The sequence below is a fragment of the Teleopsis dalmanni genome, chromosome 1 (genome assembly GCF_002237135.1).
Source record: "Teleopsis dalmanni isolate 2A chromosome 1, ASM223713v2, whole genome shotgun sequence".
NCBI lineage: Eukaryota > Metazoa > Arthropoda > Insecta > Diptera > Diopsidae > Teleopsis > Teleopsis dalmanni.
In genome coordinates this window covers 88098074-88123908 of record NC_051846.1, presented here as the reverse complement: position 1 = coordinate 88123908, position 25835 = coordinate 88098074, and the positions used below count along the sequence as shown (strand labels likewise).

The window sequence follows — 25835 nt, the reverse complement described above, 5'->3', positions numbered from 1 at the left end:
ATTTTGCTTCGAATTAATTTCTTACGTTACTTGCCGTCTAACTGAGCCTTAAGGGTATTTCAATATGAATCAAATCCAACAAAAGTTGTTCGTGCTCGAAGCATTTCGAAACAACTGGTCTCTTGTTTTTTCGGGAAAATTGGTCATGTGGCAACTACGAGTACACCATTACAGGAACGTGAGACGGTCAATTCCAAATGGTATACGACCATTTGTTCACCGGAAGTCTTCTGTGAAATACAGAAAACAAGCATGCGCCGTCGGATTATTCTCCATCTCCATCAAGACAATGCAAGTGCTCCCACATTTCGTCTAACAACCGACTACGACCGTATTGGAACATTCAAAAAATCAAATTTCTGGATTATCCGCCGTACAGTAGTGATTGGCACCCAATGACTACTTCCTTTTTCTGAAATTCAAGAATAAATAGCGTGGACAACGATTTTTGTTGGCGAAAGAAACCGTTATTGCATTAAAAAACCATGTTTAGGAGGTGTCTGATAAAGATTGGAAAAAATGCTTTTACAAATGGTTCGAACGCATGCGAAAGTATATAATTCATAAATGAGAATACTTCATGAAACAATAACGTAATTTTCCATGACTAGTTAGTATTTTTTCATTATTAGGCTTAAAATATAAATAGTGACCCTCGTATTGCAGCAGTTTACTTAAAAAGCCGCAGTTGCACTCTGTATTACGATAGATTAAATAAAATTAACCACAAATACTCAAAATAGATAAACTTGGGCTGCTTTTCTGCTCTAACGATAGTTGCTGCTGTGTCGATTAGGTGCACCACATTAACAAAAGTGGCAGAAACCTCAACCATTTTACGCTTCTGTAATTCATTACCGAAAACCAAACCAATAATTCTTCATTCAACTACTGACTATCGTAGAGGTATAATGCGATGACCTTGGTGCGCTGTTGCAATACTCGTACGATCATCACTTATTCAACTTAGGGATATTTCAAGACTCAATAATTTTTATGGAGTAAATAGTTTTATATTTTTTTAAGTTTACGAAATTTCTTTTAAAAATGTCTGTATGTTAGTGTATAATAACATAATACTTATTATTGGAACTAATTAAACTAATTACTAACTTAACTGCAATTAAATTTATTAAGTGATGATAATATGTGACATAGCATATAATATATGCTATATGCTATACTTATATATTATCATAAGATGATGTACTTAACTAATCGTGATGTTGGTTGTTTGATATGTGAAGATATATATACTTTAGCCCCCCTTGCGGCTACTTGAAATGCAAGTAAAAACAAATATCCTTTATTAAATTTCATTAATTAATTCATTTCAATGGCTACTATGTAGTGTTTGTTTTCTAAAGAAAACTAAAAAGGTGAGTGAACAGAAGATCTAAAACTGGGATTTTCAAATAAGAAGTGCAAAAAATGCATAATCAACATAACAAATTAATAAATTTGGAAAGAAAATGTGTCAGTTTACATTATTTCGAAAACTGTTTCTATTATTTCAGGAACAAAGAAGAACATGGATTATCCTTTGGCATGTTCATTTCTTATACGGATTTCTGTTTCATGAATTCGCAAACAACGATTGCCCCAGAATTATATTGTTTTCTGTGTGAATGAAAAAAAAATATTTTTGACGCCTTTTATGTGGAACTGATCACAATAACATTTTTTACCTGTAAGGGATTTTTCCTCTGTCAAAGATAGACAATGTGTTTGAATGTGTTTTGTACCCGCCAGAAGAAGATGTAAAGCGATCAGGATGCAGATGTTCATTTCATAAGCGATCCCTTAGTATCGATTACTTTCTATGTCACGCTGCCACACGCACAAAGGAACCAATGACAGGGAATACATGTTGCATGTACTTTTCATGAAAATAAAAGAAAACTGCTTTGAAAAATGGTTCGATTTCAATCCAAATTGATTTTAACAGATTATTTGAAATTTAATCATTTTTTCTCTTATTTCGTATGAATAAATTCTCATTAACTATTGAGATGAATTCGTCTTCCACAGGTGAAATGATACTATTTTATAGAGCTCCTGCACCTACCTGCATTTAAAGGGATCCAAGCATATGGATTGGTGCGATTCCTGCTGTTACTTAGAATAATTACTTTTATCTAACCATAACTAACAATGTAAGGATCATAAAAAATTGCTACAAATATATCATAACCAATGTGATTATACTTGTAGAGGCGTAATCATCCACGTTTTGCGATGAAGAGATACATACAAATTGCTCAATTACAAGTAATTTTAAACGAAGGACAATTCAAGTCATTGGTACTGCGTAAAATAGAAATAATGTGTATTTTCTCTATTAAATTTATAAACTTTTTAAAAATATATTATTTTGCTTTGAAAGGTTTCGGTTCACTTTTTTTACTTGCAGGAAATTTAAAACTTTAACTAAAGGAAAACTGAAGCTTATTAGGGTAAAGATTGCAGTGATAGCGCGTTGCGTGTGTACTAGGACTATGGAGCGCACAGTCTGTGTTCAGATATCATAAAGGTATGGTCTACAAACAGGCTTTAAAAAATCTTTAAATAATACTTGCTAAGAATATTGCAAAAATCGCATTTTACAGAGGCTTAACTGTATCTGGTATTACGAGAGACCAATATGATAATACGTTGCTTTTGACTAATCCGGTTAAACTAACCTCCCCTAACCCATTTTAACTGGGGGTCATTTATTATTTTATTAAAACAATAGGTTAATTAAGTAATTAATCTATTGTATATTAATCTGTTAGCATATCGTAATAGTGAGTTCAGAAAATTTTATAAGTTATTTAAAAAAAAACAAACATAATGGGTCTATATTCTATATAATATATATTAAAAACAAGAAATGCGTTAAAAATAAATGAAAATAGTTTTTCTCATGTAATATCATATAAAATTGGTATCAATTTTTAACGCCATCTAGCGATTAAATTCCTGATTTTATAAAATATATAATAGAGCTTATATTCTCATGCAAACTGTTTAATAAATTATGATAGGAAATTTTAAGGATGGCTTCGCTCTTATTTATTTTATCTTTATTTGAATATAAGACATACACTACCTTGGGTTCTTATGCATTTATTTGCGTTTGCATGTGAATAGGACTTACATCCACAATCACTTTTATTCTATTTTTATTCTTTTTATTTTTTTTATTGGCTTTTGCAAATGCCTTCTTGATATAAGAAGAATTGCGGAAATGATTTTGGATTGTTTTTTCGTCGCTTATTTTCATTTCAGAGTTCTAAGAAGAAAAAAAGAGGTTACAACGCATTAATGATGGAATATAAATTCGAGCAGTTATTGGCTTTTAGGAATGGAACTATTAGAATATATCATATATAGGATAAATTTTTGAATAACGTTAAACCACTGGGTTCGAGCATTTTGTATAGGAAATGCTTGATGGAGTTTGTTATCTCCTTATAAACAAAACCTACAATTTCTAATTGCTGTTAATATATCGAATATGTGGGTTGAAAGGTTGATCTTTTTCTCAAAAAATAATACAATACTGTTTATTAATTTTTGATGTTTTTAATCAACAATGTGCTGAAATGCGAAGATAAAAATTTGCATCTTGTCGTATTTTTATAGTCATTGACTACCTTACAAATACAAAAAGTCAATATCATATCATAACATCTTACATGTGTCAAAAGAAAGCATATTTCCAAGGTCTGGTTATTTAAAATTGCTACTAAACCTGATGTGTCTTAGTACTTAGTACTTAGTACTCTTTGTACTCTTGTTATATGCAATCATTTGAGTGTGTCATTAATTATTGAAATATTTTATAATAAAGCAATAAACTGCTATATGTGTATCACACTTACAATAAAAATGATGAACACATTTATTTGCTGTTCACATTTGAAAATGTTTACCTTAATTTCACCAAATTCTCTAACTATCGGTTTAGAAACTCATTCCACAAATAAACGCAAGTTCAAAGTCTAGTAAGAATCTGTAAAGAATCGATTTGTAGCAATGGGTAACAATTTGGACTACACAATTCTCATCAGCTATATTTGTTTTATTCGTATTCCATTACATTCTTTTGAAGAAGTAAAGTTAAGATGGATAGTAAATTATGTATCCATCTTTATAAGCAAGTCGCTACAAATCGAAATCAAATTTTAATTAAATTCTAAACAGCAGAGGATGAAAAGCTCTCTTTTTATTTATGCCTAAGCATGCGAGACAAAGATTTCCAAGTTGATTACTTCCATTCAGTTTTTTAAGGAAAACTCAGTTGCGTGGTCAGTTGGTTAAGAAGCGCTGATTCTTAGTTTCAAATTTGACAGAGTAAAAGTTGGGTTCCTGGTACTTGTACTTTCAAAAAATTATTTACAAATAATTAAATAAATTAAATTAATTAAATACAAGAATTATTTCCATGACCACTGATGATGGGTATTTGGCAATACTCGAAACAGCTGTATGGTCAGCCAAAAATTCAATTAATAAAAATAATATAAAAAAGAATTCTTGTTGTTGTAGTTTACTACTATTCGAAAACCTCTTTAGGAAAACTCATATAAAAACTCATGGGAGCTTTATCGTATCTATTTAAACGAATATATCCTGAATACAAAACACCTCGAGAAATTAGCAGATTAATTTAACCCCGCAAAATCTTGAAAATGATTTCGAAATTCTTCAGAATAATGCTTAAAGACCAGATCACAAAAATGTTTAAAAAAATGCATTAAGTTTAGTGGTAGTCAAAAATATTCAAGCTCTTATCTTCCGTATCGATTTACTACGGTGTTAATAATGAAGGAAATATTCGGTGAAAATTTAAAATATTTTTCAAACGATTGAAATTATATTCTATGTATATTTATAATAATAATTTAACTATATAATAAAATAAAAATATGTTTATTTACAAATAAAGCATAAAGTTTTATGTATATTGCAAAAATCAAAATTTGTTTAAGTTTTATTAAAATTTATTTATATAAGAAGAATATATATAAGAAGATACTTCAATGCATTATCTGTAGTACTTCATGTTTTCAATTCAAATACTGTTTTTACCAGCAAAAGCAAAAACTTTAAATTAACATTTCGAAAAGAAACACTCTGTGTTAATCATAATATTTTACTTAATACTTTTCCGCCTTTGACTTGCAATGATTTTCTGGCATTTGAGGTAGGTTATATTAGATAAATACGTCATCCGAAATTTTATTCAATAAATATGTTAAGCATTCAAAGTTAAATTAGAGAGTACATCCAATTTCTGTTATATTTAACATAAAGAAATACTGTTCAATTATTTATGTTATCAACAGAACTAAAAAGTTTTGGATACATTTCTCAGAGTTTTAAACGAATACATTTAAATAGAGTTACCATTATTTTGCATTCTGAACTAAAAATGTTTTTAAAAAACAAAATTAATAACGATTTTTTTATTGTATTGAAAATTAATTATTTAAAATGTATGAATATTGTATTTACTAATATTATTTCAATATTGATATTCATATAATGTAGTAATATATAAATTAATTATCAAGTCTCATTGGTAGTACTTTTTACCTTCTAAGTAAAACTGAGTAGTAGCAGGTTAGGATGATATACTTAGCAACACCAAACTTTGACATTTTTCTTTGTTGTGTTTGATTTTACCATACTCCACCTTACTTTCATCTATTTACATACATATATGTACATATTGTTTTTAACATAAGCATCGGTCTTAAGTCACTTATCTCAATTTGTAACATATCATATTCAATCTTTAGTCAAATTCTTAGTTATGTAATATTATTTACTGCATTCCGATTTTAAGACATAACCAATATGTTAAATATTTCGTGGAGTTGGTTACCATAGATCCAGTATTTAAGATACTGTTATTAACAGAGGAGTAATGATTGTAATTGCTTATGTAAGAACAGCTGTTATTTTAGTTCCACAAAGGTTTCGTTTTCAAAGCGTCGCGAATGAATGTTCATTCTGTTTTTTGATTTTGTCGAAAGCGGTCGTTAGTGTAAGGGGCGGTTTTCGGTTGAACGGATATTTTAAAGCAATAACAATCGGTTTTGTGTAAATAGAAGAAATTATTAAATAAAAACAAAATATTAAACGTGATTACTTTGAAAGAATATAACTAAAAAGCAATAAAACTAATTTTAAATAATCTCACCAATGTTGTGTATAAAAAGCATATATATTTTATTAAATAATTTATAGAAAATAATATAATTGAAATTATAAATTTGTGAATGTGAAAATTATGGTTACAATAAGAAAAAAACAACTTTATATAAATTAATGCCATTAAGAGTTGATATATTTGCTGGAATTAAACTGCAAGAAATTTGGATAATTTTTGCCGTATACATTTTTGTACAAAGTAAGTTTCTCAGTAATAATAATAATAATTTATTTTGTCGATGTGCTTAATATTAATAATTTGAATTTCGTGGATTGTCTAAATATCTGAAAGACATGAAGAAATACTATTAAATTTGTGCTTAATAATAAATGACACGATTTGCATGATTGTGTGTAAGTTTGTGTGTGTGTGTGTGCTTGTATGCATGTTCCTTAACGCATGAATGGCTCATTCAGCTAACGAGTAGTTAAGCACCAGTGGTACGGTGTAAGTTAACAGCATCTTTAACCTACATCCTCAGCAACGGCAAAGCGGATTTGTCTTTGCAAATTACAGAAATAAAACGAGAAACAAAAAAAACGTGGAACGGAGTTCATTGCACACTTGTATTTTACCTTTCGCAGTTGTTTTGTTTTTTCTCATGTTTTGCTTTTGCCTTTAGAAAATTTGAAATAGGAAGCAACCAGACATTGTGCATCCAAAATCGTTTCCAACTCGACAGAGAAAGTGTGTGTGGTGTGTGTGTGTGTGTGTTGGGTTAGAGATTTCAGTGGTGCTCCTTCTTCTTTTGAGTGATGCGAAAGTTGTTAAATGAAATAAATTGGAAGTGATTATATTTAAGTATTTACCAAAGCGCTGTAAATGGTACGAATGCCTTGAGTATTTGAATGAGTTCATTTCTGTTTTTCTGTTTTGTTTACAAGTTGCATGATGTGCCTGTGCCCCTGTCTGTTCAAAGTTTCGAAGGAGAAACGGTGAAGCGGAGGAGCGCAACAAAACGAAACAAACGAAATGTTTGTGGCAACAGTATCGTTACATTACGACATCGAATTTGAAATGTTGCTTCTTGCTTTCTTGTCTGTCTAATATCTGTTTTGTTTATTTAATTTTTTTAATTTATTGTTCCATTCAGCATTTGCTGATCGCTACACCAATTGAATGGAGTTTCGATTTTCAAAACGATAAGTGAGTCTACCATTGTTCGAAACTTTATGTTAAATGCCAAATTACTTCGCTGGTGTGAATCTGAACGGGTTCGCACGCGGGGCAGCGGCGTTGTACCTTCATAAAGACGATTATGATACGGGCGAACAAATGCATTACGTATTGATTCAATGCTCAATTGTCATGCTAACCTAGGCGCTGCTGCAACTAAACATTTATTGACGTTAAAGGTTAGGGGTTGAGGAGAATTCCACCATTCCAAGTCTGTGCATTTATAATTTTATTGATGAAACCTCCCAGCGGGACTTTCAGCGCTGAGGGAATCGATTCCCTCAGCGCTGAATGGTAATGCCTAGCGCTGATTATTCAAAGGAAACTCCTAATTACTTTAACACGTGCATGTCATTGCGGGCAAGCGCTGAATCGTTCGATTACCTTTTCGTATTTGTAATGCAACATATCAGCGCTGACATGTTCGCTTACTTTTTCGAATTTGTAATGCAACATATCAGCGCTGACATATTCGCTTACTTTTTCGAATTTGTAATGCAACATATCAGCGCTGACATGTTCGCTTACCTTTTAAATTTTACCTATGCTATTGATTTTTAAATAAAATACTATAAATTTTTTTGGATAAATTATATTTTATATTTATGTTTTATACAATTAAAATATTAATATTTACATAAAAAAATATAACATACTTATATATATGAATATTTTTCTGGAAATTGTTACTAAAACCTTGAAGAGATTTCCAGACTCGACTCGATCACTTGTTCCGGCTTACCATCTGTACTTAAAGCATCTGTAAATACAAAAGTATGTTATTGTATACGCTAAAGTTAATTATGTACAATATACCATACCAAAAAGTGCTGCTGTCACATTCTCTAACGCTCTTAAGGACTTCTTGCCTTGGGTACCATTCTCAAAATTCCAGAAATTTTCGCGTAATTGGTTTTTTTTAATAACGCTTCATTGATGCAGTCTATAAAAACGTAATAGATGAAAAGAAATGTATGAATTAGTAAAATTGTTACATGTGAATATATTAATAAGTTGAAATTGAAAGTAAGAAACGTATATAATTTAACTTACAAATACTTCAACGGCAGTGATTTCTTCATTAAATTGAATTAAATCCTCCTCAGTTTGAATTGTAAAATTTTCCAATTGAAACAGCTGACTACATTTTACCCCTTGCTTTAGAATGACTCGTTCTTGACGCAGTAGCATGTACATAATACAAAACAAAAATTTCAATTATCATTTTAAATATATTTACTTAATTTTGCATATACTTACAGTGAGTTTATGTGAAATTACAAATTATATTTTATTTATATTTTTGTTTTTTATTTGATTTTAAAAATTAAAAATTGTTCACTGTTCGCACTTCACTAAAATCAAAAGCAGACTAAATGTATACAATGTAGGCAAAACAAGAAATTCTTAACTCATATGCTTTTTTTATTCATTCTTTTATAATTTCAACCCCGAAATTGCATATGTCGAACACAAATGTCGAAAACAAAGAAAAATAAAAACGAAGAGCTATTACCTCCTCGCTTACTTTTTCAGCGCTGGCATAATGGTGCCGCTGGGCTCTGTTGCTCTGTTGCTGTAAAAACACATTTATTTGCATGTGTGCGTGTGTGTGAGTGTTAAGTTTTACTTCGTTAGGCATAAATCTGCATAAAACGGCATTTAAATTGACAGTTTTTGAAATAAAAAAGCTCATTTCAACATAAATACTTGCTTGAGTTCAAAAACGACGGATCTGATAGAAAATCTTGTACCTAAACAAATAACAGTAAAATAAATGCTTAAAACATTTGTCTCCGCTGTTGTTAATGCGGTTAATGGTAACGGTTTTTGTGACGACTGTCATCAATTCTTTTGAATAGAAAAAAATGATTCTTTTGTTAGAGTTTGTTAGAGTATTGTCTTCAATCACAAAATCTTTGCTTTCATCTGAATATTCTTATGAAATATTGACGATAAATTAGTTTTAAGATTGTAAAATACATAAATAATTAAATATTAATATTTAACCATAAATTTAATGAAAAGGAGTGGAATATTTCCTCACATATTATTGCTTCTAAATTCCTCTGAAATTTAAAAAAATATTTTTTTTTATTTACCATTAAGTTGCAAGTACATACTTCCTTGAAGATTTTGGTTAATTGACTTTAGGCGTTGAAGATATCACAACCGGTGTTTAATGGTACGTTAATATCATCGGATGAACTTAAAGCATTCTAAGTGCATCCACCATTGGTCAGTCAATCCTTACATCAACCAATATCAACCTATACAAAATGTTGGTACGACACTCCTCTAACTGGTATTCCGATCAACAAATATTTGATGAAAGCATTCATCAATTTTTGACATTTAAAGTTTTCTGTACGAAATTTATTCGCCAATTATTACTAGTAATTATTATTATTTTTTTTTTTGCTTGAGCAAAATTTGCGAGGGAGCTTAAGAAAAGAGAAGAGAAAACTACTATGCAAATGTTAACACACATGCAATGTGAATAAAAAGTGAATTTGCAACAAAAACGGTGTTGTTTTTTTTTAGAAATTTATTTAAGTTTATAGTACGAAACATTAAACTATTCTTTGTAAATGCGTTAATAAAATTAAATTAAATTAATTAAATATTGACTTGTATCATATCTAGTTGTGCGAATGGTAGATCAACAAAAAATAATCTAATATTATTACTTTAATAAATAAAAATTATTAAAATTATTTATTATAAATAATAAATTTGATATATAAGCAATGTACAAAGAAAAAATAAAAACATTTCTTGAACATAACAAAATGTTTTATTCAAAGATAAAATTTAATCAGTAAAAATATGTACAAAATTTATTACTTCATACTCACCTTTTATTGCAGCTATCAAAGATTTCTGAAACTGCGATTTTTTTTTTATTTTGCTCACCGAAGTTCCGGTGTTCGAAAGTTTTCGACATGCCGCTGTTGATTTTTCGATGTAATCACAATTCTTAGCTTTTAGCGGCTTGCTGGTGCGCATCATAAGGCCATTCCAAAAGCGTTATTATCGGCAGTTGGAACAATACAAAAAATATTTTATTTACATTTGAATGAGTTTCTCATAGTTTTACACTTAAAAGATATTTGACTATTAGAAGTGAAAAAAAACATTTTGAGGTGCAGCAAGATTGTTTATGTTTTCGTATTTGCTTTGACTTAGGGATTTTCTATTTTTGATATTCTCTATACAAAACATTAACGATAAAACAATATGTTTGACTGACTAAATAAACAGAGAAAGCATGAATGTAGATAAATAAATAAATAAATACATATTGTTTATTAATGCTTCGATGTGGTTTATTTGACTTTATCGCACTTGTTTATATGAACATATTCCCGATACAAAACAACAATTGTCGTTGTGCTGAAATGTCAGTCATCAATCTGATTAAGCATATCTGACACTTTAACTTTACACGCGGGACTCAAATAACAGATAAAGATACATTCGCACTTGCGTCATACGTTGCGTTACATTATGTCTGCTTCTTATTTATGTGCATTAAGGACACTTAACATTCATAAATTAGAGAGTTGGAGTGTATGAAAGTGAGTCGCATGAGTGCTTTCATGTGGGTCTTCTCCATTCTTAAGTACTTATCTTAAAAGCGTTTTATCGCTCGACAATTAGGAGAAACATAGATATTAACACTAAGGCCTAGTTGATTCATTTTTTATATTTCTTCTTCGAAAATCTAACATCCAATTTTATTTTTCACAAAATGTTTCGTTAGCAGTTGTGAAACATTAAATTCCAATTGCAAACTTCACAATACACTTTCGGTTTGCTATTAATGACTCTTAACTATGTGGTTTGGTTGTTGCACATAAATCAACTTCATAGATATAAACCCATGTTTTCGTGTATTTATATCGTACTCGTATTTTCATATATGAGTATGAGTGTTTTGCAGTATTTTGCAGTATTTTGCTACCGAGTCTGTAATACGCAATTTATTTCAATTCTCATCCTTTCCCTTTCATATAATGCAATGCACTATGTCGCAGCAACCGCAACGACATTTTGATCACTTTCATTCCTGACCACCACAGCTCACCACAACGCCTTGTATTGCACGAGTGTCAGGTCGCATTGCTCCAGATATTTGCTTCACTGCAAGTTTCGAACAGTAAAATGGCGCGCAGGCAGTCAGGCATCCAGGCAACCTGCCAAGAATTTGGTTAGTTACTGGTCTATATTACATACAGCGAAAGGACAAAGGAGCAAACCAAAAAATACATTTGCTCCGACAAAACATGGTTCGAAGAAGAAGAATGGTTCGAAGGGAAGCTTAACATGATTTCATTGCTTTATATATATTTTAATACTATTTCTGGTAGCAAACTAATAAATGTGTTATTTGCGTATACATTGGGACTGCATGTAATTGGCCGTTGTATAACAATCATTCAAACAAAACATTCACGCAATTATGAGGGCTTAATTGCCTAAACAGAGTCTATAGAATGCAGAGTGGTTTCCGAATATGTTGAATGCACGCACTCGTATGCGGGTTTCATGAGAACAGAACAAATTAACAATAATCATTAGATAAAGAAAAGAAATAAAAAATAATATAAGCGATGAGGTTTTCTTATTATGAAGCATGAAATTCTTTCATATCTTAGAACTATACTGAATTCTATATTTTAAGTGTGTTCATAAATGTTTAGTAAATAAAAATTACACCCAAGTTTTTTTGATAAATCGTTATTAATTAGAATTCAAATTTCAATTTATAAATGAAAATCGTTTTGGACAATATACTGGTTTTGTTTTTTCAATAAATGATAGTCTCAGTAATACTAATCAGCTTACCCAGATCCAATTTGCTTGGATGAGGAGTACCTGAAAAAAACTTTGAGTAGATATATATACAAAATGTCTTCACTTAGTAGTTCAAAAACAAATTTTATCATTCTTAAGGTTTAACAACTTAAAGTGAATCGTTTACGTATATTAATTGAGAACTAGCTTTCTTATAATAACCAAAATACTCTCCAACTTATGCATTTTTTTACCACATGTATCGCACAAATTTATCAGTTATAATTCAAAATGTTACTTCAAAGATTATTAGTGCGTTTACATTATGCGAAACAACGCATTTTACAATTAATTTGATAATTGTTTGGCAATTAGTCGCGTTTCGTATATAAAAATGCTCGAAGTAATGTAATTTGGAACATAAATTCATTGATTTATGAAAATAATGCTACATAGTATTCCAATATGGCAGCTAAGTGGAATCTGTTGATATAAGAGCAAATAGCAAATAGCAATTACAAAAACAAATTTTTAAAACTGTTAAATAATAATAATTTATTTACTGAATACGGGTTCAATGTTATCTTTTATAATATTAGATAATAATTTTGCTCAATTTCATTTTATTAAATTTATTTCTCAACTTTTTACTATTCGTGTTTACTCTCTGTTCTCTAATTGAATTGCCGTCGTGTAGACATTTAATCTTAATCTCGCGATTATCGCTAATTGTGGTCCGTTAATTGTGAAGTGTAAACATAGCATGTGACGTTACGTGGAGAGCACTTCATCACACGGCACGCCCAACGATACCTGCCCTGCCAGTAATTTTCACTGCTTTCGTTCTTGTTGCTGTGTACCATTTTTGACAAAATGTGGCAGCATGAGATATAGAAACCTAAGTGGTTATGCATTGTGCACTATTCTTAGTTATAATGAAATTTATGCGAATTTATTATGCAATTTCTAAGTGCAATGTTAGACTACGAGTATTTTGCAGCACTTCAGTTTCGATGCACTGCATCCCTGCACCTCACGTTCGTCACCTTGTATTCATGTTGTGTGTCGGTTTGTACTGAAAAGTCAGTAAATTATTATTCAGAAGTGAAGCGCACGTAGCTTCATTGACTTGTGTGTTTATTCTTGGAAATGTGTAATATTTGAAAGTGCGGATTTTTTCATCACTGCGTTTGCAGAAAATGCATGAAATGCTGAAATGTAATTAAGTCAGAAGAATGCGTCATCGAATATACCAGGTCAAGGTTATACCTTCGCGTCACTAATGATATTGCTTTATTTTCACAAATGCTATATCCTTCTTTTGATGAAATTAATTATAAAATTTGTTTAAATTCAATTGCAGCTATTAAAACTTCTTGAAATTGTAAAAGTTCGCATGCAACTTTGCCAGCAAAATAACAAATGACCAAAAGAACAACAACAACAACAACAAAAACAAAACGAAAACAAAGTAACGTTTACCACCAGTCGGATTTGATGCTGCCACATTAATCATAATCACTTGTGCAAGTGATAAGCAAAAACAAAAACAAAACAAAAGCACGAAATAACATAATACAACAAAACGTAGGTAAACACAACACAACACAACACAGCACAACAGGACGGAACGGAACAAAGTAACAATAGAGAAAAAAAGTAAACTAAAAAAAACGTGAAAGGAGGAATTGAAGCTCTTGCAACACAAAATTCGCACAAACGACGTGTAAGTGGTTAGAGGGGAAGCAGCATTTGCGTTTCATCCTTAAGGGGACATAAGGTGAAGCTAACGTGAGTAGTCTGGTGCTGGCAACTGACACTGTTAAATGTAATTTGGCCGTTGTGCATGCGAAATTCAATGCTAAAAAACAAAATAACGAAGAAGACAAAGAACAGAACTCGACTGCACATTAACAACAGGAAAATTTAAAACACAAATTGCTTCTGGTTTGTGTGCGAATGTACATATTTCTGTCTGTTAAAAATACTGAAAATACAAAAGAACAACAAAAACTACAACAGCAAAAGCAAAAGCAAAAGCAAAAGCAAAATTGTACAATCACATCACATCACATGGCATAAGTTGTTAGTTGTTCTTGAATAGACTAAAAAATTAACATCACTTTACAGCGGCAGCAGCAACATCAGCAACAAAAGAGAACAACAAAAACAAAAACAATAATAATAATAATAATTACTATTAAAACAGAGTGAGATAGCGTTTTTTCCGTTGAGTTTTTTTTTGCATACTGCGCTGATTCCTAAAAGATTTACATGTGAAGACATTGACCATATTAAATATTTTTGCTTATAGAATATAGCTGGCATTCAACATATTTTTGACCCACATATTTATTATCTGCACACATATACGGATATTGTGGTATGTGTGTGTAGAGAGAAGTGTACATAATAAAATATAACTGTGTAGAGAAATTAAAAAGCAAAATAAAACAATAAAAACCGCCTACTTTCTTTGAAAAATGGCTACGTCCAAACGTCATTCAAGTTTATCGCTGTCATCGTTAATCACACTTTTTAAATCCTGCCTCCTCGTGAGTAGCTGTTTTTTGCTGGGTGCTGTAAAATTGAGTGAGGCGGCTGTCGTTGGATTAGGGAGCAACGGTGGCACTGGAGGTAATGGTGGCGGTGTGTATGAAATGGCCATGACTTGGGATCATGCCGTTGATTTAAATGAGGATTTTCGTATTTTATGGACAATCATTAATCAGGATGTAACGTTTGAAATTCAAGCACGTACCTTAGGGTATGTCGGTTTTGGTTTCTCAAACGATGGCAACATAGCTGGTGCGGATATGGCTATTGGCTGGGTTGACAACGGCCACACATTCTTTCAGGTAAGCAGATTAGCAATAAAATGCAATTTTGCTTAAAAGTTTTGGATATTTATTTAAATGTTGCTTACTGATTTGTTTTTTCAATAAAATTTAAATACAATTTAAAAATAATAAAATATAGTTTATGCGCCTTGTTGTAAATAAGTTAATTAAGAATCACTTTTATATTTTGTGAAATATGTAGGATCGCTATGTGAAAGATAGTAAAAATGTCGAGCCTTTAGTTGATCCTTCCCAGGACTACATATTAATAATGGGCTATGAAAACATAACTCACACGGTAATTCGGTTTCGACGCAAGCTTGACACTTGTGATAATACTTATGATATCGCAATAACAAATAATACAATGCGAGTAATGTACATGTACGATGACAAAGATCCAATACACGGCGCTGTAAGCCCAGGCTCATTACCCAACCTCAATGATGCCTGGCGTCCTTATCGCTCTCTGTTGTTAACACAAAAGTCCACCCAACAATTGCCACATAACGAACGCAGTCGCATATTGGAGTTGCGTAACGCGGATGTCGAACTTCCGTATGGCGATGATACGCTTTTTTGGTGCAAAATGTTCAAACTCGACCGGGTGAATAAAAAGCATCACATTATACGGGTAAATTGAAAAAAGTTGCAAAAAAAGAAAAAATAAAAAATAAAAAATAAATAAAACGATGGAATATGAAACGTAAACTAACAATATTATTTTCCGTCTAGTACGAGCCAATTTATGATTCATCATGGAGTCTTCACTATCTTCAACACATTACTGTGTATGAGTGTCAAGGCAGTAGTGATGAGATGGAAGAAATGACGCGCGAAAAGGGTCGCATGTGTATGGGAGCACGCAGCATACCGTTGGCCTGCAATTCCGTCGTAGCGTCATGGGCACGTGGATCGGAAGTAAGTTTGTGCCGTAAATGTTTTGTGGGTGTTTACCATAAAATTTATGTGCATTTTTTTTTTTTTTGAATTTATTAGGGTTTCTCTTTTCCTTCTGAAGCCGGATATCCATTAGAATCAAATCAAGCAAAATATTACATTATGGAAACACATTACAGCAATATAAAAGCGGATTTAGAACAGTTGCAACTACAAAGAATAACTGATAGTTCCGGTCTTAGAATTTATATAACTGAAAATCTAAGAACACATGATGCTGGAGTTTTATCTGTTGGTAAGTGTGCCAAAAGGAAAACGTTAAATGCACATTTTGAACATATATATTAACAAATATACTTATACCTATGTATTTTTAAAATAAAATTGCATATAGGAATGGATTCTAATTGGCGTCACATTATCCCACCCGGTCAAAACCAAGTTATTTCAGAAGGTCAATGCATCGAAGATTGTACCGCATATGCATTTCCAGCACAGGGAATTAACATTTTCGCCGTAATGATGCGAACCCACCAAATTGGAAGAGAAATCAAATTGCGTCAGGTAAATTTTTGTCTTGATTATTCACAGCACATTCTTACTCGTATAAATACCTATTTTTCTATTTTAAAATTTTATATATTGAGGCTTTTATTTAATACGTGGTGTTTTGCTTTTTGTTGCTTTCATTTTACAGATACGAAAAAGTGAGGAGTTGCCCTTTATTGCACACGATAGCAACATTGACGCTAATTATCAAGATTTTCGCCGCCTGGAACACTCGGTGCGCTCCTTGCCTGGCGATAGATTAGTTGCGGAGTGCATTTATGATAGCACATCACGCCAGGCTATTACGCTGGGTAAGTAATTGCGCTTGTTTAACTGTTTTGAGCCTTTGTACCTAAAACACGTATGCGGCTAAATGAATTTTTGAAATGGCGTTAAGAGCTAATAAATGCTACTTGTGTTGCGCTTCCGTCATTATATATTTTCCTCTAAATTGTGTTATTTTACAGGAGGTCTAACGATGAAGGAAGAAAGTTGTACTGTTTTAACGCTTTATTATCCGCGGCAAAAAAAATTAACTACATGCCATTCGCTACCGAGTTTACCGACAGTGTTGCAATCACTGGGCATAGAGCAGTTGGCTACGTAAGTTCGAAAAGCGTTGGTTATGCAAACATGTCTTAACTGCTTTGTTCTTAATGAATCTTACAGAAGTTCAAATCCAGTTGTTATTTCATTACCGCCTGAATTAGCGGGTATGACACTGGAAAATCGTCTGCTCTCGTATGACTGGGAAAATCAATTTGACAGATTTCAAGAAGCTACGCTTAGTGGGTCTTTCAAACCAATTTGTTGGGGAGCTCGAAATGAAATTGTTCCTGTAAGTTGAATGACTTGATATAACTTATATATAAATGACATGAATACTACCCAAATAATTAAGTTCAAAAAGTACACTTAATATATTCACATATTAATTGTTTTATGTTTTTTTGTTCTTTTCGTCTTTTTTTTTGCAGATGTCGGATCAGTTAATTGGCTACAGTTTAAACATAACTAAACGCTTTAAAGAACGAAACCGTTGTAAGCCAAAGCGTTTGTACGTCACTGAAACCGTTCCGCAACTGGAATTACCTGTTTTCCACGACATACAAAGCAACCACATTGTGGAGGGTTCAGCAAGAAGCAGTCGAAGCTCACTCATTGAGACATTGGCTTTGAGTGGAGCCAAGTCCTCATCGCGACACTTGCTTATAAGCTTAAGCTATTGGCAAACATTTGCGTTTGTCCTGCTCAAGATTCTCATCAGTTGAGGATCGCATTAGATTTTTAGATATTAAAGAAACTACCTATGTGAATATCGATAAGCAATATATTGACAATGAAGCACTTTATCCTAACATATGCTACACATTTAGAGATAACGTATTGTATATTAGCGTAACATAAACAATAGATTATATGTCGTTAGTTGTAGTTGTAGTTGATATTAATGTTGTGTACAAGTATCTTATATCTTTCTTACTATTCTATATGTAAGTAGTTGTTAATTTTAGAATTGTTACAACATGGAGGTTTACCAAAGTACTGAAGCTGTTTAATTGTAAGATTACGACGTCAGTCTGAGCTGTGATATTTTTAAGTGACACTTTTTATGAGTACGAAGTGTACAATTTCAAAATAATTGATGTGAAGTAGAATTCGTAAAATAATTTATTTGCAAAAATGCAATGTAGCAAACTAAAACTGAAATTGAAATAAATAAAAATAAAAATAAATACTAAAACTTCTTGTTTTTTTACTTGTTATTGCTAGAGTTTATATTTATATTCTTTAAAAATTGTGGTTGTGGTCCGGACATTCAAAAAAAAAAACTTGAGTGTGATATGGTAAAGTATTTTGTAATCATTGGATAGGAATAATATTCCCGGAGTACTTTGTATAAATATCATATATAATAAAACAAGTGTTTTTGTGATTAGATGCAAGTAGATAAGGTTAATTGTACGTTTTAAGCCTTCTTTCTTAACTTTAATCTACGTTTTTCGAGAATAAAGAGAAGCATTTATTTCTGAACTGATCTTATATCAAAGTTTTGGAAACAAGATTACACGTTCCAACAACATTTTAGTATGCGTTCAACACGTCTGTTATCCTGTTTGAAAATTATCTCGAATATAAACTGATTTGTTATAGTTTATAATATCACTTAGTTGATGGCGTTGAATATAAAATTTCATTATGCTATTACTAACCAAAGTGAAGTAATATCACATAAGAATTAATAAAAATTGCGTTTATTAAAAAAAGTTCCTTTTATTAAGTCAATGAAGTAAGCTAAGGCATAGCTAAGAATCTTTTATATGATATGGCAAGTTGCAGTGAGAAAACTACATGGATGGTATTCGGATGTATTGTGAAGATTTAAGGTGGGATGAAATGAGATGAGCGCTTGCTAAGATGTATTATATAAAGTTAGTTTATATTTTTGTTAAATAAAAAAAAATTTCTCTTCACTTCCCATAATAATTTCATTGTTTTTGTCATTTTTATTGTTATTTTCATTTTGATTGGGACTGGGACAGGCACTAGAATAACACGTTACTGGGGTTACAAGTTTTGCGAACTAAGTGCGGTAAAATTTCTAGTTTGAATGAAATTTCTTGGTTGGTTGGTTGCAGTGGCAAGCCATTAGATAATTTCCATGTATCTTCCATGTAGCGATTTTTGGCTGACTTAATCCATCCCGTCGAATTTCGATAATTTAATAGGTCTCTCGTCTTCACCGATGAACAGGCTGATAGACTGTCAAAGAAGTACCTTTCTAAAAACCGATTTCTTCTGGACGCTAAACCGGGCATTCACAGAGAAAATGTATTATGGTTTCTTTTTTCTTCGAGTTTCCACTACTTCTGAATTAATGATTATAAGGAATGCGTATTTTCTCTGAGTGGGTTCTTATACAGCAATGACCTGTGGTAAGCCTTGCAGTGTTCACTCTGCCTCTTTTGATGAGTTCCGAGGAACTATTTTTTTTATAGGTGGGCTATGTTAACCTGGGAGTTGTACATGACTTAAATGCTATCTATCTGTTATTGGCAACTTGCAGAAAGTAGAAGAAAGTACTTCTTTTAATGGTGGCTCGGGTAATATAAACCGGTATCGCTAGGGACACCGGAACAGGAAAGCACCAGATCAGGTTAAACTGTTAGCTTTCTCGTTTCCTTTGATGCTTATATGTTCAGAAACTCATTAAATTCCTTATTCCTTCCTTACAGAATAGATCTTTTTCTTATTTACGCGTTCATCGGTGAGTTTTATTATTGCATTTAATAAAATAAATGTTCAAAGTTTCCAATTATGAAGGTTTGCCGCTGCAAAAGATTGCCTTCATACAATTTTAGTTTAATTTGAATATTTTATATCCAAAATGTTAAATATTAAAATTCTTCATTTTGGCAAAATTAAAATAATAATTTTTCTTTTTGATATGCCTATCGACATATATTAACTTTTCAATTTTTATATTACAATATTGTTTAGCTTCTGTTATTAAAATTTGGGTACTCATTTTGGACTCTTATACAATGTTACCAGAAAGTATTTTCTTGGTAAATATGCTTGGCAAATTGTTTGCCTCCCTAAGAAAAAGGTTCTAATTTTAATTTTTCCAAAAAATTTTCCGTGGTATTTTTATATTTTATTCACATTTTAACAAATTTAGCAGGTCATTTCGTATATCTTTAGCCGTTATTCTGACAATCCCCTACCGCTTAGATCACTATATAAATATATAAATACAGATATGTTTTAATAAACTCTTCTCGTAATTTATGACGGACTTGAGTGAATTCCATAATAGAATATAAGCATTCAATGCCAAATATTAAAATAAATTTTTCATAATTTTATACACATTTAAAGAGAAACAAAAAATATGATTCGTAATAATTTTTTATATTTTTTATTCATTTTTACATTCAAAAGGTCAATTAAAGTTTAAAGTTTTATTGACTCGAAATAGCATATGCGACTGCGCCCTTCATCCTTTTAGAGCAGCTTAATTTCAAATATAAAAAGTCCAAATGGCAAGTTTTGTTTCAGTCTTAGCTACAGTCTCAGCCTCAGTCTCAGCCTCAGCTTCAGTCTGAGACCCAAAAGTAAAACCACACACAGTGAATATGTTACCTGAATTTAATCCGCTTATCAAATTTCGGCAGCCTAAGCATGCAAAAGGTTTTGTTAACGCTTGTTGCGTTGGTGCCTCCGCATCTTGCTTTCTGCTTTCTGTCTGCTGTTTATTCTTTTTATGAACATTTTTTATGATAACTTAAAACTACTGGTTTTTTCTTTGTAGCTTTGTATTCAGTGTTTTGTTCAGCTTATTGTGATGCTCCTCAATGTTCTTAAGAATTGACACTTTCATCTTGCCGAATATAGTTGATGTGAGTCACTACACTCAGAATGAGCAGAGGAGACTGTGAAGGGCGAATGGAAATTCCTTTGTATCCGACGCTTGCACTTGAAAACTCTTACATACGACAAAAACCTATTGCTGAGCTCTTGATTATGTGAAGTTCGGTAATGTGTAGTGCATTTGACGTTAAATAAAACTAAAGTGCTATGAGAACTATTAAATTGACATTGGCATTCTATAAGTACGCATATGAAAAATAGATTCATTTGCTGTGATGTGGGCATAGGTCGGTATAATAGTTATAAAATATCCGTTTACCCTCCTGCATTAAGGTTTTCAATTCGAGGTTTTGAATTTAATAAACTCAATAAATATTGTCAATTTCCTTGTATAACACGACAGTGAATAACACAAATTGGTTCAATTACGATTTCACACCCAACACGATTGCTAAACAACCCCAGAAACAATTCGATAAACAATATTTTAGCTGCACACTCCCACATCGTTAGAGAAATTCTCCATTACGAAAGCTGGCGTTCGTCAATCCAGCACGTGTTTCTGTAATTGCAGATACACGCGTCTTTCCAGGCTATAAAAATTCGTCACAGTTTCCTTCTGAAGATTTGTCTCATTTGCATATGCTGACCATTAACACTCTTTAAGTATGAGCAAGGATAAATCCTGTGATTGTTGGTAATTTTGAAAACAAAAAAATATGAAAAAATGGATCAGTATATTAAAATATCTTTGATATGCACAGGAATATACGTATAATAATATAAAATAGAGTGGATACATCCCAATGTTTGGATAAATAATACCCTTCGGCTATATAAAAAACGATAATTTTTGTTTTTTATCCTTAAACGCGTTGATCTGAATGGCAACGATTTCGAAAATCTTAATTCAATTTTTAAAATGAAATATTTTGAGTTTTAATGAGGTTCTAATTATATTAAAAATTCTGAAGTACATTGTTTGAAAGGCGACTTCGATTTTAAGCATTTAATCCAGAAGTGTTATTGGCTTTTATAGGCCAAACTAATGGATATCATTATTTATACCCTCTGCTCAAATAATTTAAATATATTTCTTTTACTTCAGAAAATAACTATTATTTAATTTGGGTTGAAAATGTGCTCGACGTTTTTCTTTTCACTCCATTTTGAGGTGCAATGACTTTGAAACGGTCAGTATGCAACTTACTGTAATTATTTTTTTTTTTTTGGATAACAGATCAATTGATTATTAGTGAATATTATATCATGACTCGTGCTTCGTTTTACAAGTTGATGTTAAGCCAGGCATAAAAGGAATATATTCGTTGAGTGTCCCATTTTTGCTAAGAAAATGAGAAAAATTTGTACTGCTTACATTAAAGGAACTTTATTGTAATTTATTACAAGAAAATAGTTGATTTCAATGTTAAAAATATTCATTCCTTTTTTTGAGAAAAAAAAAAACAGCATGTAAGGAATCATAAAATTGTTGAGGATTAAAGATCCACAACCCCGTTTTAATCACTTCCATAAGGCGACATACAAATAAAAATGCGATATTTGAGTGATTCATGAAATGTTCAAAAAATCTGATTTTAACGGAACGAAATCGATGATTTTTAAATATTACAAGTGAACAGAAAATAAATCACATATTATAGTATTGCTCAAAAATAGTCTTGGTTAAAAAGATGTGATAGATTGATGACACAAAAGATGACATATTTGTTGGAATTATAAGGTTATCATTTGTTATATATCTAAATTCAAATGTATTCAAATTTCAACTGCCAACAACAGTTGTAACTGAAGCATGATTAGGAAGAAAAAACCTAAATTATTAGGAGGAAGTGTATTGTGTTTCATGACTTTACGCTTTGCTACAGACCATAAGAGTGAGATTTTGGGACACCTATGCCTTAGTTTTGACATTGCCTATCATTGCCCTACTTGGTAGCATAAAAATGGCATAAAAATATTTCTATTAAATGTACGTGAATCAGTTCTTCAAAGATAAATTCGGAATAAAACAATAAAAAAATAATGTTTCTATCTGAAATATGTAGAGGATGGATGTAAATTGTATATTTCAAATATTTCAATTAATATAATTTTTTTAAACGTAAAGAAAAATTTTGCCTAGTCCTATAGATGAATGAAATGTGCAATTCCTTAAGTCTTAATTCTATTAATCGTAAAGCTGTATTACCAGAGTTATTTTTATAATTCGCTATAGTATTATTATATTCTATCAGTAATGTGTTGAGATTAATGTTTGTGAACTTATGTACACAAAATCATTATAAGGAGACAAAACTCTGCCTAATCAATTTGTATCTCATCTTAGCAAAATAAATATAAAATTTGAAATATTCATTAGGTGAAAACCATAGCAAATTAGTGTTCATAACTTCATTGACACATATTTAGGGTCCGAGGAAAAATTTTATATGGTTATTAAACACGCGTTCTCCTCTGCCTGCGCGTAGTATACGAACGAGTGTAGATAGTACTATATATAGGAGTTCATTGTAATACAGTCGACTGGTGACTGGTGTGAACGCAGTCGATATTCCGTGAAAAGTTTTTGTGTATTCGAATTTTCCCACAAAGCCAATTGAGCATCGCGTGTGCTTAAAAAATAATATTTTTAAAAACAACCATAACCAATTATGACGACGTTTCTTGGTGCTTGGTGCTTGTTGCTTGTGTCTCTTCGAACGGCGACTTTGCGAGGTGAGCACATGGAAATGAAAGGAAACCCAATAGGAGTTGAGCCGAAACGAAAATAAATAAATAATTTTAACACAAACAGCGGGGAAGCCACAATGCAGATGCAAGTACTTCATGAAAATAATTTATCTTTTAGTGATTATTGTGACCGCATCGCAAATAGAAACACAATCAGACATACATACCTCAGCTACAAGTAGTTGTCGAGGTATATTGTTCGGTTTTCGTTAAAAACTCAAAACTGAAAACACTATCTGAAGAAGTGTTACAACAATTTTCGCTTAGTCAACTCTTGATTGAGATATCTCCGGATCTCGTATGTGCACCTTCTCTAAAAATATTCATACAAAGAAGCATTTAATTCTTTTGCAATCAGAACGACACAAATAATGGAAAATGATGGAAAACGTTGATTGAGCAAACAACGTCGACGGAAGAATGAACATTAAATCTATAGATACAATTACGCGCTAAATAATTGCCTTGACTTTTATTTCAAGTTAAAGTAATTTTCTTAAATTATTAAATACCAACAGGAAAGATAAAAATAATAATAAAAATAATAACAAATACCGCACTATACTTGTGCTTGAAACTACAATAAACAACGAAGTTATCTTTCATTAGTCACTTTAATGGATGATTTATGGTCAGATCCGTAATCAAAACCGGTAGCACTTTACAGTTCTTATTACATGAAGCATTGGAGTCGAAGTTGTCTTCATCAAGCTGGCACAGCTGGGCTCGCTCGTCTTTGCTAGCTTTCGCGGTTCACAGTCTGTTTGAAGTTTCTTTTTAAGTTTAATTATAAACAATTTACTGTTCAACGTCTTGTAGATTTTATTTATTTATTTATTTTTTTAGGAATTAATTTCTCTGTAGTTCATGTAGGCTTCAATTAGCAACTTTGTACGTACACCTGTTGGTTTTATGACTGATGTCGACTGGAACGTTAAGGAGAATAATGACAAAATGGAATTTTGGCGAATTTCTTACTTATGAAATTTTAAAAGAATGTGCGATTTAAAAACCCAGAATTTAAAAATAAAATTCTCTATTATAAATAGGAGGGCAGAGTATATACATATTTCATGAGTAATATGTACAAGAACACCTAACTTCAGATGAATCGTAATATATTAAAACTCAAATAAACTTATTAATTACCAAAATAATTATTTTATGATATCAACTTTAATGTGCTAATGTGCTTTAGCATTTATGATATTTGCTATTTTGGTTAAGAGATCATCATCTTAAATTAATTTGCTTATATAAAATATTTTGTCTTACAGATTATAATTACAGAGTTATAGCTGATGCTGCGACAATATTATAGAAATATTTTTATAAATAACTATACGGACTCCCATTACTCATTTTCTGATCTTATTGGCACGGTTTTCCTAGCGCTATATGGTTAAGAGATCATCACCTTAAATTAATTTGCTCATGTGAAATATTTTGCCTTATAGATGATAATTACAGGGTTATAGCGCCATTATTGCTGAAATGTGTTTTAAAATAACTATACGGACTTTCATTCGTCAATTCCTGATCTAATCGATACTGTTTTCTGGCCGCTATATGGTTAAGAGATCATCAAGATCATATAGTATTTTATCTTACAGATTATAATTACAGAGTTATAGCTGACGATTTCCTGATCTAATCGGTATTGCTTTCTTAGCTCTATATCTAAAAAATATGTCTATCGCATACTAAGAATATTAATACTGTTTGTGAAAATATAAGTGACTAATACTTACCATAAGTATAATATTTAAGATTTGAACAGTTTCGTAGAAGCTCAAATAGACGAATTTTATTTTTTTATTGAATAAAACAAATGTTGAAATGATATGTGAAATTCATGTGATTATCGCAGCAATACGTTGTTTTGTATAAAAATCTTTAATGATCTATGATTCAGTTTTAGGTGCCACTAAAAATTTTAATAAAAAGCTTTAAAGTTAATTAAAAAATATCTACAACCACAAAGAAATTCAACCGCAAAGTATGATTCATATGGGAGCTAAATAAGTAATCAGCTTAAATTGTCAAGAAATGAGTAGTTCTCGCGAGTGGGTGCAGAGTCGTTCACAACGCACTCGGTATTCATGTAGTCAGTATTCATGTTGTACGAGTATTAAAATAAAGATTGGAATTTGTTTGTCTCCATCACATCATATGCCCGCTTCCTCCATCGTTTCGATGTGAACATTTTTTCTTATTAAAATTTTAGCCTGTTA

At 31.4% G+C, this 25835-nt stretch overlaps 1 protein-coding gene across 1 annotated transcript; it reads left to right on the top strand.

Annotated features, from left to right (window-relative positions):
- Window positions 1–6311: 6311 nt before the first annotated feature.
- LOC119669744 (MOXD1 homolog 2-like) lies at window positions 6312–18175 on the top strand. Its single transcript, XM_038079756.1, has 10 exons — window positions 6312–6406; window positions 13548–15042; window positions 15227–15658; window positions 15760–15945; window positions 16024–16219; window positions 16319–16488; window positions 16622–16784; window positions 16941–17076; window positions 17143–17311; window positions 17451–18175. Exons 2-10 carry the CDS (start codon window positions 14668–14670, stop codon window positions 17742–17744), a joined length of 2121 nt encoding a protein of 706 aa, XP_037935684.1. The 5' UTR covers window positions 6312–6406; window positions 13548–14667; the 3' UTR covers window positions 17745–18175.
- The last annotated feature ends 7660 nt before the right edge of the window (window positions 18176–25835 follow it).

Excerpts from the sequence above, each read along its gene's own strand:
- LOC119669744 (XM_038079756.1), top strand. The coding sequence starts at position 14,668 with ATGGCTACGTCCAAACGTCATTCAAGTTTATCGCTGTCATCGTTAATC. Across the intron at positions 15,659-15,759 it reads AAAAGCATCACATTATACGG|TACGAGCCAATTTATGATTC; the intron begins GTAAATTGAAAA and ends TTTTCCGTCTAG. Across the intron at positions 17,312-17,450 it reads CTCGAAATGAAATTGTTCCT|ATGTCGGATCAGTTAATTGG; the intron begins GTAAGTTGAATG and ends TTTTTTTTGCAG.